At 47.2% G+C, this 17,457-nt stretch overlaps 1 protein-coding gene and 1 long non-coding RNA gene across 3 annotated transcripts in view; one reads left to right on the top strand and one right to left on the bottom strand.

Moving 5' to 3' along the window:
- The first annotated feature begins 162 nt into the window (after positions 1 to 162).
- LOC308484638 lies at positions 163 to 2,355 on the top strand. The gene is made up of 2 exons (XR_013990066.1): positions 163 to 642; positions 776 to 2,355. It is a non-coding gene; the product is annotated as an uncharacterized lncRNA (long non-coding RNA).
- CLIP3 (CAP-Gly domain containing linker protein 3) overlaps positions 1,726 to 17,457 on the bottom strand; it is a 39,445-nt gene continuing 23,713 nt past the window's right edge. For both annotated transcript variants that reach the window (XM_081018939.1, XM_081018940.1), the window contains exons 8-14: positions 16,027 to 16,162; positions 14,659 to 14,799; positions 12,440 to 12,574; positions 11,844 to 11,967; positions 9,807 to 9,871; positions 7,449 to 7,521; positions 1,726 to 5,163 (exon numbers count right to left, since the gene is read on the bottom strand). In XM_081018939.1, coding sequence (XP_080875065.1) covers positions 5,109 to 5,163; positions 7,449 to 7,521; positions 9,807 to 9,871; positions 11,844 to 11,967; positions 12,440 to 12,574; positions 14,659 to 14,799; positions 16,027 to 16,162 — 729 coding nt within the window. In that variant the 3' untranslated portion in view covers positions 1,726 to 5,108. The remainder of the gene's footprint in view (positions 5,164 to 7,448; positions 7,522 to 9,806; positions 9,872 to 11,843; positions 11,968 to 12,439; positions 12,575 to 14,658; positions 14,800 to 16,026; positions 16,163 to 17,457) is intronic.

The following is a 17,457-nucleotide window of genomic DNA, read 5'->3' as shown; positions in this document are numbered from 1 at the left end:
AGTCTAGTGAACCAATCAATTGTCTGCGGGCTGGTCAAAATGAGTCTTTGGTGGGGAGGGGGCGGGGGTGTTCTTGAAGAGCAAAGGACGCTGGGAGCCAGGACTCCTGGGTTCCTTTAAAGGGCTGGTGAAAGGAGATAGGGCAGGATTCCTGGGTTATTTTGATTGTCTGGGGGAAAGAGAGGGGCCAGGACTCCTGGGTTCCTTTGGGGGCCTGGAGGAAAGAGAAGGGCCAGGACTCCTGGGTCCCTTTTGGGGGTGTGGGAGAAGGATGCCTTGCTATGAGGTTTTCTTGGGGAAGTTGAGTGAACTCTAACCCTGCGCTGACCCAGCCCTGTTAGAAAGGCAACCCCCCCCCCCCGTTTCTTTCTGAAACTGTATAATGCTTTGTTCAGTAATTTTTTCTTTCTGCGCTCCATCTGCTTTGTTCTTTGCCTTTGCTCTTAATTCCAGTGTGGTGTAGTGGTTAGTGTCAGATTAGGACCTAGGAAACCAGAGTCCAAAACCCCATTCATCCACATAAATCTCGCTGGGTGACCTTGGGAGAATCACCGTCTCTCAGCCTAACCTACCTTGCAGGGTGGCTGTGAGGAAAAAAATGGGGGAAACTATGCATGTCCCCTGGAGGTCCTAGGAGGGAAGGTGGGTTCTAAATGTGGTACAATAAACAACCAATTTGGGATACGCGTTTTGAACTGCGGCTTTTTGCTATATTTCTGGAGTGAGCTCTTGTTTGTAGGTAGCTAATATGGTGCACTTCTGATGTTCTACCTAGACTACATCTCCCATCATCCCTGACCATTGGTGCTAATGTGAGCTGGAGTCTACAGATCTGGAGGCTGCCAGCTTGGCTGTCGTTGAGCAGGATCAGCCTTTCTTGACCTTGGGTACCCAGATGTTGGACTACAGTTCCCATCATCCTTAGCCGTGTCCAGGGCAGCTGTCTACTAGCTCCACCTGGTATGCAGGCTGAGACCCTATTTGCCCGCTGACTGTCTGGCCAGAGTGGTGCATGCTGTGGTTATCTCCCGCTTGGACTACTGCAATGCACTCTACGTGGGGCTACCTTTGAAGGTGACCCGGAAACTGCAATTAATCCAGAATGTGGAAGCTAGACTGGTGACTGGGAGCGGCCGCCGAGACCACATAACACCGGTCCTGAGAGATCTGCATTGGCTCCCAGTATGTTTCAGAGCACAATTCAAAGTGTTGCTGCTGACCTTGAAAGCCCTAAACGGCCTTGGCCCAGAATACCTGAAGGAGCGTCTCCACCCCCATCGTTCTGCCCGGACACTGAGGTCCAACTCCGAGGGCCTTCTGGCGGTTTCCTCACTGCGAGAAGCCAAGTTACAGGGAGCCAGGCAGAGGGCTTTCTTGGTGGTGGCACCCGCCCTGTGGAACACCCTCCCACCAGATGTCAAAGAGAAAAACAACTCCCAGACTTTTAGAAGACATTTGAAGGCAGCCCTGTTTAGGGAAGCTTTTAATGTTTAACAGACTATTGTATTTTAATACTTTGTTGGAAGCCGCCCAGAGTGGCTGGGGAAACCCAGCCAGATGGGCGGGGTATAAATAATAAATTTTTATTATTATAGCTAGCAAGATAAGGGATGAAGGGAGTTGTAGTCCAACATCTTTGGGCCAAAAGTTGAGAAAGGCTGAGCTAGATTATTCCCCGAATCCATCTCAGAGAGAGAGCAGAAAGGAAGAGCTCTGCACACCATGCACATAGAAACACTTTTTATTCATTTGTTAATAACAGATAAGCAATAGCATAGTGATATTTTTGTCATGCTAAGGCCCCTGCCCCCCGATTTTTTCCTTCTTCCAGTGTGCCTGGGCGGACGAGGGGGTCAGGGAGGACAGAAATCATGCAAGATTCAACAGAGAGCTCAGCAGAGGGCACGGCAAGCCATCTCACTCGACAGTTTACAAAGTTATTTGTTTCGTTTAAAAAATAAAGAATATACATGGAGGCAGAAAGAACACAATCCAGTGTGGTTTCTACATAAAAAGGAAGGGAATCTCACAGGAAGCCACGGGGAAGGCCTGCGACAGATCCGGTGTGACGCCAGTGGCAAGTTGTCATTGCTATGTTTGGGGAAGACTACGTACTCCCGGTTCGGACAAGGGAGGTGGAAGGACAGGCCAAGGTTCTTTCCCCTAGTGGCCAAACGCGAAGCTGAAATCAACTGAAAGGTTTATTTATTGCTGGTCAGTGAAGGGTTGCAGAGTGATAAGGAAGTTACAAGGACAAGTGAAGGATGAGGAGGTCATGTGTATTTACAGCTGAGAGATGGCAGGCTGATGGCCAAAGGATGGCGCAAGATTGGGGGTACCTTGGCATCTCGAAACAAAAGAGAATATGGGGGGGATTTAGCATGGAGGGGAAGGTGAAAGGCAAGAGGCTTGGACTGCAATCTTTGCATACCAGTCTTTCCTCAAGACCCCAAATGTTTCTCCAGGTTTGAGTCTTTACGCTGGAATGCAAACATCCTCTCCAGACGTGGCTGTCCAAGCAGCCCTAATTCAACAGGTGCGGCGTTATCACTGGGAGCCTGTGCTCCACCCCCCAAAAAAAGGCTGCACCTGTTGCCTTTCTGCACAGGCTGAAGGCAGAAGACTTCTGAATGTGACATTCGTAGTCATCTTCCCAAAGCCCTTTGGCCTGTTTTTTCAGGATTGCTTTCCGCAGTCTCCAAACGGACCTTGCAGGTGTGATAAGGAAGGAAACGGGAGCACATGCAGAGAGATGAGCAAGGAAGGAATTTGCTCAGGAGGTGGGGAAAGGAAGCCTTGCCCTTACTCCTCTCCCAAGCGGGGAGGAAGAATGGGAATCTCAGCTCGGTCTGGGATGAAATTATGCACAGTACTTTGTTTTCTAACTGCGTGCTCTCTGACTGCGGGTGCCACCCGGTTTGCACCCACAATCTCAAAGCGCTGATGCAGAGATTCCTCCACCAAAACTTCAAAAGGGTGACTGGATTTGAAGATTTTGCTTTTCCAGCTCACTTTAACACTCGTCCTGATTCCTGATCAGTTCTGCAGCAATATTCAGACCCAGGAACTCTCCACCTTGCCAGCCTCAGGAACTGCCCTGACAGGCCGATACCATGTGCTCTCTTGCTGTCCCAATATTTCGATTAAACCCTTTCCAAGTGAGCTAAAATGTAGGGACCTCTGAGCAAAAGCCGTATGTTTAAAATGTTAACTGAGATGGATTATAATAGCTAACATGCTGCAGCTAACGAATGCTGGAGTTGAAGTAACAGTGAGTTATAGCAGCTTTTGCAAACCTGGCTCCCTCCAGATGTTTTAGAAGGCAGCTTCCATCAGCGCAACCAAAACATCTGGAAGGCACCAGGCTGGCAAAAGGAAAGTTATAATATTTATTTATTCTCTCCCACCCACCACCCACCCCCATTTTTTTAATAGGAAAAAGTGACTTCTGGAAATATATGCTCAATATACACACAGAGATACACATACTACAAACCATCACAGGCTGTTACTGGGTGGTTTCCTCCTCCCTGTAGGCTAACTCACACAAATGCTAAGCACAGCTGCTAACACACACTACGTTTTAGATGAGACTTGCATCTGCAACCCACAGGTCGCTATTGTTCAGTTGCAAAGAAAACTAATTTGTCCAATGAGTCAGTGTGCTCAGATGCTACAAGTCGGGACCCTGGACGCTGCGGACTTTAACTCCTGCTCCAGTCTGTGTGAATGGGGTCGGCGAGAATGCCTTGCCAGAGCCAGCCTTCGCTCGCCAAACATTTTGGACTACGACTCCCATCAGCCCCAGCGGGCTCAGCTGTGCTCCCATTGGCCACAGCAGTCAGTGCTGGAGCTGATGGGAGTTGTAGTCCAAAGCATCTGGAAGGTCTCGACTTGGAGAAGGCTTCATTGCTGTTTCAAGCTGCCATCCTGCACTGCTTTTGTGTCCTTCTGAGGTCTTGGGAGGGCTTCCTCCTGTTTCCTGAGCCTCTTCGATACCTCTTGATGAAGGCGCTGTCCCCAAGAGAGAAGGGGCCCTTTGGGTGAAGGTGTAAAGGGGTGATATCCCCTCTCCCTGATTGCAAGAGAGGCTGGAAACCTCCCTGCTCTCATAAGGGCATCAGAAGCCCTGCTGGATCAAGCCAAAAGGGGGAACAGCATCCTGGGTACCCCAGCGGCCAACCAGATTCCCTGACATGAAGTCCATAAACAGGCCATGAACACAGCAACGCTCTTCCCCACCTGCAATTGCCAGCAACTGGGGTTCAAAGGCACGTTTTTGCCTTTTGTGCAATGTCGGACTCATCAGCACTACCCGCCTGTCTGGGGAGCAGAGGGAAAGAAGCCAGTTGCTCTGTGGGGGCCACCAGAAATTGCTGGGGGAGGTGGATGCGGATATTGCCCACAGGCCATGGGTTAGCCACTCCTGCTGAGCACACTTACCTGCAAATAGTGAACTCAATGGGGCTTACTTCTGAGCAGCCCCTGAACAGGCCTGCACCGCAAGGGACCAGGTTGCCCGGGGCACCCTCTTTTTAGGAGAAAGCTAGAATGAGGAGAGGGCAGAACCGGGAGCATAGCAGAGGGAAGATAACATTAATCTTGCCTCAGGCAACAGGGTTCAGCTTCTACCAAGGCAATCTGCTCTGCACGTGTGATTTTCCAGCAGGCATAATGAGAAATTCCGCGAGTTTGGGATCTTTTGCGACACGCACCAGGCGAGTGGGGAGGAAGCCAGAGATTTGTCTCCAGACCACAGCTCCTAGGGCTCCGTCCTCCATTTAAAGACGTCTGAGCCGACTAACAGCGTGAGCTTTTAGGTGCCAATTAATAGGCTGGAAAACGAAGAGGTGCCAGAAGAGACCTGCTTTAGCCAAAATCCCATGGGTACGAGTGCCAGGAAACGGGGGACGGAAAGTATAAGTATAGCATTTCTCACAAACTACTAGAGGGGTGGTGTTAATATGTTTTAACAAGGCACTGGGGTTCACTAGAACGGCAATCAGGGGAGGAGAGATGAGGGCAAAAAATAACCGAAGAGCAGTCTTTGATTACTTGGAGAGCGAAGAAACAGCAGGGGAAAAGGGAAGAGGGAGCCGCAGGTAGGTTTACGACTGCATTTCTGCACGGAGCATCCACGGAAACCAACAGCAGAAAAGTAACCTGCAGAAGACAAAGGGAAGGGGAGAGAGAGTTTGAAAAATGACTATTGATGAAGCTCTGGAGAAGGACAGGAAGCAGCAGAAGAGGAAACATGTTACATTGTACAAACTGCCCTTTGATCTTCAGATGAAGGTTGGTATGAAAGGCTCCACTTCCTAGAACCACTGAACGATTCGCGGTTTCTCCATGTGCATCTCAACAATCAACGCTCTGGACATCCCTTAAACCAACCTTCTCCAACTTGTTGTGTTCCAGATGTGCCGGAGGGGCCCATGCTGGCTGGGGCTGGTGGGTTGTGATTCCAAAACATCTGGAGGGCATGTCATGGTTGCAAGTCGCTTTGAGCTGCCTTGCGAAAGATGAAGAGACTAACAAATTTTATAAATAACAATAACGAATATTTAGGTCGGGGAAGGTGGGTTTAAACCAGCTCCTCTCAATGTAATGCTTAGGCAGTTTCATTGGTAAGGCAAGGCCTAAACCAGCTGTACTGTATATATTTGCTAGGGTGGATTTGAAAGTCAGGTACGGATCCAGAAGGCAAAATCCGGCTTCTGCTCTGAAGGCAATTGGATGGCTTTGAGCAAATGTATTTGCAGAATTCATTTAAACCATGTTGATATTCTCTGCACTCAGAGAGACTTGAAAACAATTCATAGTTCAGATCATAAGACACAATATTGGAGGGGGGGAGGGGAGAGACCCAGAGAACAGCCAACAACATCCATCACTAAGTTACTGGGGCAGTTATGAAAATAAAGTACTAAAGGACTATGATTGTATAAATGAGTACAAGGGAGTCTTGGGCTTGCACATTAGCTGTTCATCTCAATAAGGTTGCAATCATCCATTTTGTTTCTAACTCTAACCACAGTTTATTGTTATGTCCAAAAAGGTGTAACTGTGTATAAATGCCAGCAATTGGGAAACACTGGCCCGTGAGCGCTCCAGTTGGAGAACAGCCTTTACCAAAGGTGTCATGGGCTTTGAAGACACTCGAACTCAGGTAAAGGTAAAGGGACCCCTGACCGTTAGGTCCAGTCGTGGCCGACTCTGGGGTTGCGGCGCTCATCTCGCTTTATTGGCCGAGGGAGCCGGCGTCCAGCTTCCAGGTCATGTGGCCAGCAGGACTAAGCCGCTTCTGGCGAACCAGAGCAGCGCACGGAAACGCCATTTACCTTCCCGACAGAGCAGTACCTATTGATCTACTTGCACTTTGACGTGCTTTTGAACTGCTAGGTTGGCAGGAGCAGGGACCAAGAAATGGGAGCTCACCCCGTCACAGGGATTCGAACCGCCAACCTTCTGATCGGCAAGTCCTAGGCTCTGTGGGTTAACCCACAGCACCACCCGCGTCTACTCGAACTCAAGACACAAGGGAGAAATGTGCTAAGAGGAAATGTGCTTGGCAAATCCACATCATGATCAACTCCCACCCAGAAACCAATGTCCCCACTGTGGAAGGACGTGTGGATCCAGAACTGGCCTCCACAGTCACTTTTAAAACCATGTTTATGGAAGACAATCTTACTCAGCTACGAGTGATCACCAAAGAATAAGAAGAAAGAAGCAGCAGCAGCTATGTATTATTGAAACAAGACAGGATCAAACCATGGTTTCTGGAGCTGACTTGTTTGCGGTTCATCATTTACCCTCCCCACCATTTGTCCTTTCAAACCTTACAATAATTTGTGGTTAAGTGCGAATTAGGAAGTGAATGTTTCCAGCTTCTTCCTTGTAGCAACAACTCCCATCATCCATGACCTCAGCTGGCTGGGGCTGATGGGAGTTGGAGTCCAACAACATCAGGAAGGCAACCGGTTCCCCATCCCTGCTCTAGGTTAAGCCCCAGACCTGCCCAAATCTGCTAGGCTTCACCCCTGACCTGCTCAAGCCCACCAAAATCCACCTCAGTTGTCAGGCTGAGCTGCAAAATCCTCAGTAGGCTTCACCCAAACTGGTCCTTGGCTCCCCTCCTTGGTCTCCTCAAGTTCCTCCCACTTACTACTCTACTTGAAATGGGAGGGGGACAGGAGTCTATGTAGGTCAGGCATGTCTAATCGGTCCATCGCGATCTACCGGTTGATCACGGGGTGTCCCTGGTCGATCACGTGATCCTGATTGACACCCTCCCAAAAAACTCAACAACTTTGGTCAATCCAATGGGTAGACCAGTGTCAGTTTTTTTATGGTGGGTGTAGATGGCAGTCTCTTGGGAGTTGGACATGCCTGATGTATGTGAATTGAAGAGATTTCAAAGGGAGGCAAACATAGGTTGTCCTTACCTAGAGATGGAGTTTTCCGATGTGATATCTTTTGGGGTTCTGACTGCTGTGAAGTTGCGCTTTGGCTGTGAGACTGCAGGAGAGGGAAAAGGAAGAGGTGGTCCTTTTAAGAACGGAGAAAGGGTGGCAAAAATGTATAAAAACGAAAAGAAAGTGTGTTGGAGATGTGAAACAGAAGGTACGTTTAATCATATGTGGTGGGATTGTAAGAAGGTAAAAGCCTACTGGGAAATGATGTATAATGAATTGAAGAAAACATTAAAAATAACTTTTGTAAAAAAAAACAGAAGCCTTTTTATCAGGTATTTTAGGTCAAGACATACCAAAAGAAATGAGGACTTTATTTATGTATGCCACTACTGCAGCAAGAATGTTGATGGCACAAAATTGGAAGACTGGAGAAATACCAACTAAAGAACAATGGCAAGAAAAGTTGATGAACTATGCAGAATTGGCAAAAATGACAGAAAGACTAAGAGAAAAAGACAACAGAGACTTTGAAAAAGACTGGGAACCATTCATATTATATTTGCAGAAACTAAGAAGTCAATAGACTTGATGGCAGGATTTAAATAAACATTCACATTATTAGCATCAGAAAAGGTTTGGAAGATAGCGAAATAAGATGATGTATTTAATTTTATTTTTATGTTTTTAAGGTTTGATATTATATTATTAATAACTTTTTCTGTTGAGAGACAGCAAAGCGGGAAAAAATAGAAACAAACCAGAAACGCAAGTTGGGGGAAGTCTTGGAGGGGAGGGAGGGAGGAATATATAGCAAATGTTAAGAATTTGAGATGTATGTAATGAACGAAAATGAAAAATGAATATTATTTTTTTAATGGAGAAAGGGGGGCACTTTCAGTCAATGATGCCTCTTTCTTGCCCCCACCTTCTGAGGGTTCCTATCTCTGCCCCAGGTAAGATGCCATTCCCAGACCCTCCAAATGCCCCTAATTTCCAGGGACATCCCTGACTTAAGAGAAGCCGTCCCAGTTTCTTATTTGATCTCAGAATTTCCCACTTTTCCTTAGGACGCCCTAATTTTCATTGGAGAAATGTTGGAGGGTATGGAGTTATCTGACTCCCCGAGCTGTCTGAAGGCAATCCTGTATAGGGAAGTTTTAATAATAATAATAATAATAATAATAATAATAATAATAATAATTTACCATTTATACCCCGCCCATCTGACTGCGTCTCCCCAGCCACTCTGGGCGGCTTCCAACAAAATATTAAAGTACAATAGTCTGTTAAACATTAAAAGCTTGTTTAATGTTTTATTATGTTTTTATATATGTTGGAAGCTGCCCAGAGTGGCTGGGGGAACCCAGTAAGATGTGTGGGGTATAAATAGTAAAATTATCATTATGGAATGGGACGTCCCTATTTCCATCAGAGAAAGAAGGGAATGGGCAAAGGAAATCCAGAAGAGGAGGAAAATATGATCCACGCCACACCTGAAGATTAAGTGAAATGGATCTCTCAGATTCCCCTAATTCATTTCTCTTGCAAAAAAACAAACAAACAGCGAACCCACCCACAGGTGCATATTCTTGTAAAATAATTTATTCTTTTTACACAATATGTCCTGTTGTGAAATCCTGTCTTACAACATGCATGTGACAATTCAGCCCTTTGCTTCCCGGTTGTTGCCTACGGTTGCCAAATGGTTGGGTTTTTTTAGGGGGGAGGGGTTCCTAACCTGAAATCTAGCAAATTTTTATTCATTTAGCAAGATCCATGTACAAAAAGGAACCCTAAGTGGTTTGCATAAAATAATATAAAATATTTTAAAAAGAGCAATAAAATCAAGTATTTTTTTAAAAAAACGATTTAACCTAAAATTGATCAAAACATGTAAATAAGTCAGCAGTTTTAAAACAAAAGTACGCATCTAGGTAGGCATGTGATAAAAGTTTTAAATGCAGCTGCATCTACCATATTGGCCTAAAAATAAGCCCCACATTTTTTCCCAAATTCCGACCGTGAAAAGTTAAAGTGCGGCTTAAATTCGCGACCTTACAAAAATTGACTTTTACAATATCGCTGCTGAAACAGACATACGGTGGAACGGAACGGGTGTGAGTGCCTGCCGAATTTTAAGGAAGCGGCTTATATTCGGGTATTGACTTTTCTTCTCCCCTCCCCCTTGAATTTTAAAGGTGCAGCTTATATTGCGGTTTATATTCAGGCCAATACGGTATATGGGAAAACATCACCTGCTGAACTGGTCAGGCAGCATTAAAAAGCACAGGAGGCCGGCAAAAGTGGGGAACAGATTTTTGGAAACTCTTGTATTGCATCTTTGCTCACGTGGGAGGAAACGGGGGACAAAACCCAGGGTGCACCTACTAGTGACTTGGTGGACTTTCTTTGCCGAAGTGCCATCTCCCTGGGAATCTTTGGGGCCTCCGATTCTGCAGCAGAGAGACGGCCACGATTAATTCACAGTCAAGAACAATGCAAGCATAAAAACCAGATTAATTGCCAGGAGATCAAAGAATTGTAGAGTTGGAAGGGTACCCCCAAGGTCATCTAGTCCAACTCCCTGCAATGCAGGAACCACAAGCTAAATAATCCCTGACAGATGGCTGCCCAATCTCCGTTTAAAAATCTGCAAGGGAGTCCACCACCTTCTGAGGGAGTCTGTTCCACTGTTGAACAGCTCCGCCGTCGGAATTTTTTCCCTGATTTTTTGTCGGAATCTCCTTCCTTGTCATTTGAAGCCACTGTTTGGGTTCTGCCCTCTGGAGCAGCAGAAAAGAAGCTTGCTCCATCTTCCTTTCAGATTTTTGAAGGTGGCTCTCATTTCTCCTCTTTCCTAGGCTAAACGTACCCAGCTCCTTCAACCGTTCCTCATCAGGCTTAGTTTCCAGGCTTTTGATCGTCTTGGTCACCCTCCTCTGCCCACCTTCCAGCTTCTCAACATCCTTCTCAACATGGTGTCTTCCCACATGCCCCCTTTGGAACTCTGATGTTTGTAGTAGTGGCTATGATTATTTTAAAATGTTCAGGGAGGCAGGAGAGGATATATTGTTTATTAATATCCTTCCTAACCTGTGCTAGCAAGTTTCTTTACTTAGCAGAGTTTTACATTCCCCTTTTAAAAGCCCAAGAAGTAGCTGGTTGCAGGCTCGTGTAAGCCTCTCACTATTAGGTTCCTGGTAAGTTCCCTTATATCCCTCTTAAAAGAATAAACACGCTACAATCTTGTGTAAAGTACAGTCATACCTTGGGTTACAGACGCTTCAGGTTGCATTTTTTGGGGGTTATTGACCACCGAAACCCGGAAGTACCGGAATGGGTTACTTCCGGGTTTCGGCAGTTGCGCATGCGCAGAAGCGCTAAATCATGCTTTGCACATGTGCAGAAGTGCCAAATCGCAACCCGTGCATGCGCAGATGTGCTGATGTGGGTTGCGAACGCTGCGGGTTGCGAACGTGCCTCCCGCACAGATCACGCTCACAACCCGAGCGTCCACTGCATATAAAAAAAGTTTACTCACATTCAGTTCACAGTTGGATCCCTGAAGGCAGACTTAGTTACAAAGGATATACATGTGGATCTATCCCACATGGGGATAATCCCAGTGTCCTCTGTTGGCTAGAAGCCAACAGAGCATTTCTAGCTAAAAAGCTGCTCCAATGACAGAGGAAGTGAAAAACAGAGAGTGCTGGGTGCCTTGCCCCTTTTGTTACCTGGACAGGTAAGTCACACCCACCTCTAGTCACATGCAAAGGAAGTATGTCCCAGCCAGGAGGAAACAGGAAGCTTTCGACTGGCTGGACCAAACATCCCCTTGCATCTCCACTCTAGGAAAACAAGGAATGTTTGTACTTGACTGCTGCTTATGTGTCACATCCCACAATATAGGTAAAGGTAAAGGGACCCCTGACCATTAGGTCCAGTCGTGGCCGACTCTGGGGTTGCGGCGCTCATCTCCCTTTATTGGCCGAGGGAGCTGGCGTACAGCTTCCAGGTCAAGTGTCCGGCATGACTAAGCCACTTCTGGCGAACCAGAGCAGCACACGGAAATGCCGTTTACCTTCCCACCGGAGCGGTACCTATTTATCTACTTGCACTTTCGCGTGCTTTCGAACTGCTAGGTTGGCAGGAGCAGGGACAGAGCAACGGGAGCTCACCCCGTGGCGGGGATTCGAACCACCGACCTTCTGATCAGCAAGTCGTAGGCTCTGTGGTTTAACCCACAGCGCCACCCGCGTCCCTTATCCCACAATATATACCGCCTAATTTTCAAGTAAAGGCAGCAAACGAATCAGCAGCTTCTCTCCAGAATATGCTCCCCAAATTAGAACAGGATCACTCTTAGCTATGTTAAAAGCTATTTTAGCATTTTGTTAAATCACGCCAAATATAAATCCCATACACCTCTGCACTCTGGAAGGAGGGGCAAAGACTCCATGCTTAGGGGCGCAGGTGAAATAGCGAACTCCAAAGACAGAGCCATCGTGTTTTCCTGTGGGCTTGTCAAGTTCAATGCCAAACCAGTAGCCTGGAGAGAAAGAGAGAAAGGGAAAGAAAAACATGCAAATTAGACAGAAATGCAGATTTTAAAATTGCTGTTGCTAATTCCAACAGAGACTAGGAATTCGTCTCACAGATTTCAAAGGGGACTCCCTTCCACATTAGTAACGCTGAGGACTACAACCTTAATCCCGCAGAATGCTTTGGAATCGGCGTCCTCGTTTGCACTCTCCCAAAAGAACAACACATGAGATAGACCACTGTTACTCCCATTGTCAGCGGGGTGAAACTGAAAATGATCTGAGGCCACGCAGGGACATCACAGCAGAGGCAGGACTTGAACTCAGAACCCTGAGCTCGGATCAGGACTCCTGGGGTTATTTTTTTCATGCTACCGATCCAAAGTCTGCACGTCGGTCTCAATGCTCTGCCCCACCCCCTAGACAGGATCTTAACCCTCCCATGGAAATGGCTTCCCAGATCACCAGCTCTTGGCTTACCTGGGGCAAAATCTGTCTTCCCGTAGAAACGAATGATGCCTTGCTTCTGACCTGCCACCAGGACGTGATCCCCAATCTCAATCTTCAGTCCTTCACGGTCCAGGCTGCCAACAGATAAGGACTTCTTCCTGAGAGCTGGACAGAGCAGACGGGTGGAAAGAAGCGAGATCTGTTTTAGTTTGCTACATGTTATGTACTGAGTTGAATAGGATCCAAAATGCAGCAGTCTGATTGGTCCTAGAACAATAGGATTCAGAATGCAGCAGTCTGATTGGTCCTAGAACAAGAGGATCCAGAATGCAGCAGTCTGATTGGTCCTAGAACAAGAGGAGCCAGAATGCAGCAGTCTGATTGGTCCTAGAACAATAGGATCCAAAATGCAGCAGTCTGATTGGTCCTAGAACAATAGGATTCAGAATGCAGCAGTCTGATTGGTCCTAGAACAATAGGACCCAGAATGCAGCAGTCTGATTGGTCCACAGGATCCACCCAATCCAGCTCCAGGTGGAAGGGAATCCGCAACCTGATTGGCCTACAGGAGAATCCCTGAATTAGCCAATCACCTGGGGCCCATTGTGTAAATAATGTATATAAAGCAGACATTCTGGGGGAACTTCCATTCCTCCTCACCACTATGAGCTGAATAAAGAGCATGAAATCCACACTCGATTCCGAGTATATTTCATTACATAACTTATTTATCTTGTTTTATTTATCAAATTTCTATCTCGATTAAAATAAAACGTATTTAAAAGCATCCAAAAACATGGTGAACACCTGAAAAAAATTGCGGGGGATTCCTACGACACATCCAGGTCTATAATTTTATTATGCCTGTTGTTTGTAAAACTATCTGTATAGAATCATAGACCTGTAGAGTTGGAAGTGTCAGGAGGTCCTACGCATGAGTAGGAAGCCGGCAGAGACACATGAGACTCCATTTCCTCAGGGTCTTGAGAAAGAACAATGTCAAACAAAAACTGATGATCTCCTTCTACCGGTCCACAATAGAAAGTGTCCTTTCATCCTGTATTACATTGTGGTACGCTGGTTTGACAGCCATGGACAGGAAATCCCTACAGAGGGTGGTGAATACAGCACATGACATCATGGGCTGTCCCCGGAGTTCGCTAGATGAAATAATAATAATAATAATAATAATAATAATAATAATAATAATAATAATTTATTATTTATACCCCGCCCATCTGACTGGGTTTCCCCAGCCACTCTGGGCGGCTTCCAACAGAATATTAAAATACAATAACCTATTAAACATTAAAAGCTTCCCTAAACAAGGCTGCCTTCAGATGTCTTCTAAAAGTCTGGTAGTTGTTGTTCTCTTTGACATCTGGCGGGAGGGCGTTCCACAGGGCGGGTGCCACCACCGAGAAGGCCCTCGCGGGAGACTGCTGCCTCAGGAGAGCGAGGAAAATTCTTAGAGACGACTCACACCCTGAGCAGCACCTCTTTAGTCTCCTACCTTCGGGCAGGAGATATAGTAGTATAGTTAGCCGCACTAACAGGTTAAAGAACAGCTTTTATCCGTGGGCTATTGTGCTGCTGAATGGAAAAAAGGAGTGGTGCAATTGACTTCTGACAAGCACACAGAGATAGAACAAGACTGAGTGGGGCTCGTTTAATTTCACTGCACATAGGTGGTATAGTGACGATAAAGGTTTATTTATTTATTTACATGCCTGACTGGCATGTTCTCTCCCTCCTGGTCGTTCTTTCAGGAGATTCAAAAGCTTTCTCCAGCCTGAACATCACAGCGACTGATACCAAGAACTATCAGCACACTTCAGGATCAGAAGTATAGGCAGTCAGCGTTCAGACTCAGTAGCGCAGATTTTTGGCGAAACTACATTTATTTACGTATACACACTCGGAGCATCGCAAGTCCGCTCCTTCCTCTTGCTCATCAGACAGCAAAGAGAGAGGACACAAGGACAAACATCCAGCGTCACGGAAACACAGTAATAAAAACATCCTATCTCCGTCACTTCCCACAATGTGGAATGAAAACATACACCGTCGTGGGATAAAAACAATCCCGTGACTGCAACACGGGAAAAGAATCCTAACAGGAAGGGACCACAAGAGTCCTCTAGTCTGACGTCCTGCAATTCAGGAGTCTCAAGTAAAGCATCCACAACAGGGGGCCCTCCAACCTCTGCTTAAAAGGAGAGTCCACAATGAAAGAGAGTCCAGTTTACCTTTCTTGTCCTTGTCTTTTTCCTTCCGGCCCTTTGCGGTCATGCGGGAAAAGTCCATGCGGGGGGTTCGTGGGGTGGAGGTCACCGACGAAGGCGTCTGATCGGCGGCTTTGGTGATCTTGGACACAGAAGCAAACACTCCTGGGAAGGGCAAAGGGGAAGGAAAACCGGAAGCCCAAAGCTTACATGGCGGGTAAGAACTGTGCAAACAACAACAACAATTTATACACCGCCCATCTGGCTGGGTTTCCCCAGCCACTCTGGGCAGCTGCCAGCCGGATATTAAAAACGCAATACAGCATTAAACATTAAAAGCTTCCCTAAACAGGGCTGCCTTCAGATGTCTTCTAAACGTCATAGTTGTTTATTCCTTTGACATCTGATGGGAGGGTATTCCACAGGGCAGGTGCCACTACTGAAAAGGCCCTCTGCCTGGTTCCATGTAACATGGCTTCTCGCAGTTAGGGAACTGCCAGAAGACCCTCGGAGCTGGACCTCAGTGTCCGGGCTGAACGATGGAGGTGGAGATGCTCCTTCAGGTATACTGGACCGAGGCCATTTAGGGCTTTCAAGGTCAGCACCAACACTTTGAATTGTGCTCGGAAACGTCCAATTAGAACCATTTAGTTTAATCAATTCAAAAAAACTTGGTGATGCCAGCTTTTCAAAATGGCAGTCATTTATGTCAGGAGCTCAGCGTACACTCGAGTAGGACCCTGGCAGAGACACATGCCTGACTGGCATGTTCTCTCCCTCCTGGTCGATCGTTCGGGAGCTTCAAAAGCTTTCTTCAGCCTGAACATCACAGCGACCGATGCCAACCGACACTGGCACACTTAGGGATCCGCAGTCTTCGCAGTTGCGTAACAGACCTCAGCAACTCAGCATTTTGGCTAATCGACTTTATTTACATATAAACACACACGGAGCACTGCAACATGGCTCCCTCTCTCTCTAGCATCAGACAGCAAAGAGAAAAAGAACAAAGGACAATAGTCCCACTTCACGGAACACAGGAACACAAACATCCTGTCTCCGTCACTTCCTACTCTGTGGAGTCAAAACATATACCGTCGTGTGATAGACAACAATCCCATGACTGCAATCATGGAGCGGGAATTCTAACAATTTATACTTCCAGTGACCCCCTGACACCCCCTTCTTAGCATCCTGCTAGGAAATCCCGCTCCCCCAGGGGGCAGAACCACCCCCTTTGGGAGCCCCTGGCCTAGAAGGCGTGTTCTGGGGGAAACCCAGGAGTTGCACTCTTCTACAGATTTGATATTTGTGTAGTTGACTTGGGCGGCTGCTGGATTTGATGGCAGAGGAGTGCGGGTGTCAAGGGGGCATAACTCCGCTTTAGATTACCGTGTTTCGGAGGGCAGATAAAGTAACGGATTCCTCCCACGCTGCCGTCGTTCTTGCCGTCCGGCTCGTCCAGCTCCACGCCCACCCACTGGCCGCTGGCGAATTCCGTCGTGCCGCAGAAACGCAAGGTGCCCAACTGCGGGGAGGCATGGCGAGATTGGGGAAACAAGACGCAACAGAGGAAGTCACTTTATAAAAATGAATCGGACCACTGACCCATCTAAATTAATATTGTTGGCACAGGCTGGCAGCAGCATCCCTCGCTTTCGAACTGTTGCGGAAATGACATGGTGGGCGCATCTGTAAAGTTGTTACAATGTTACAAATATTATGCCTGAATGTATCCCTTCAACTTGACAGCTCAGGGAAGATACCTATAAATTTGTAGAAAATCCATTTTTTAACCGCCTCTCCTCATTCCAACACCATTTTAATGCTGAAAGAAAGGTGAGTTTAGGCGCCACCTCCCTCCATGAACCAAGAAGCAGGAACAGGGCATCCCGCCGTAATTCCCCAAGCGTGAGAGCACAGACACGGCCCCCCACCCAGGGAGTGACCAAGGGGCAACACTAGACATTCGCAGAGGCAGTTGAGCAAGGCAGGTGTTCTGAAAGTCCTGAGGGCAAGGAGATGTCAGGAGTTTCATTGTTCTTCTGGTGATGGGTACTTAAGAGGTGTTGGGAAAGGTGTCTGATAAAGTGACCTAATGTTGAACTCATGTAACCCTTGTGTAAAAAAGTAAAGGGACCCCTGACCGTTAAGTCCAGTCGCAGACGACTCTGGGATTGCGGCGCTCATCTTGCTTTACTGGCCGAGGGAACCAACGTATGTCTGCACAGGTTGGCAGGAGCAGGGACCGAGCAATGGCAGCTCACCCCGTGGAGGGGATTCGAACCGCCGACCTTCTGATCAGCAAGCCCTGGGCTCTGTGATTTAGAGCACAGCGCCACCCGTGTCCCTTGTGTAACCCTCCCCATTTGTGACATGCTAGTGATGTAGTGATGATGTATCCATGATGCCTCTCAAAGTGTATTCTGGGGGAAAGAGGGAAGGTTTAAAAGAGGAGGTCAGCCCATGCTCAGGGTTCTTACTCCTGGGGGGACCTGCTGTGCAACAATAAAAATCATGGTCTACTGACCGCTATTTTCCTCCAAATTACTTGGCTGCAACTTCCTTCTTTTACTGACTGCATGGACTCTCCGGGGACTTGCACCCCGACGAGCTGGGCTGTTGGATAATCTCCCACCCCAGAATTTTCCTTAACATGAACAGTACAGTCATACCTCATGTTACGTCTGCTTCATGTTACGTTCTTTCAGGTTATGACGTGGAAGTACCGGAAGGGGTTACTTTCAGGTTTTGCCACTTGCGCATGCGCAGACGCGCAAAACGACGTCACACGCATGCGCAGAAGCGGCGAATCGCAACCCG

Source organism: Podarcis pityusensis (genome assembly GCF_964106645.2).
Source record: "Podarcis pityusensis genome assembly, chromosome: 8".
NCBI lineage: Eukaryota > Metazoa > Chordata > Lepidosauria > Squamata > Lacertidae > Podarcis > Podarcis pityusensis.
The sequence above is the reverse complement of the archived record's forward strand: the minus strand, read 5'-3'. Positions and strand labels throughout refer to the sequence as shown.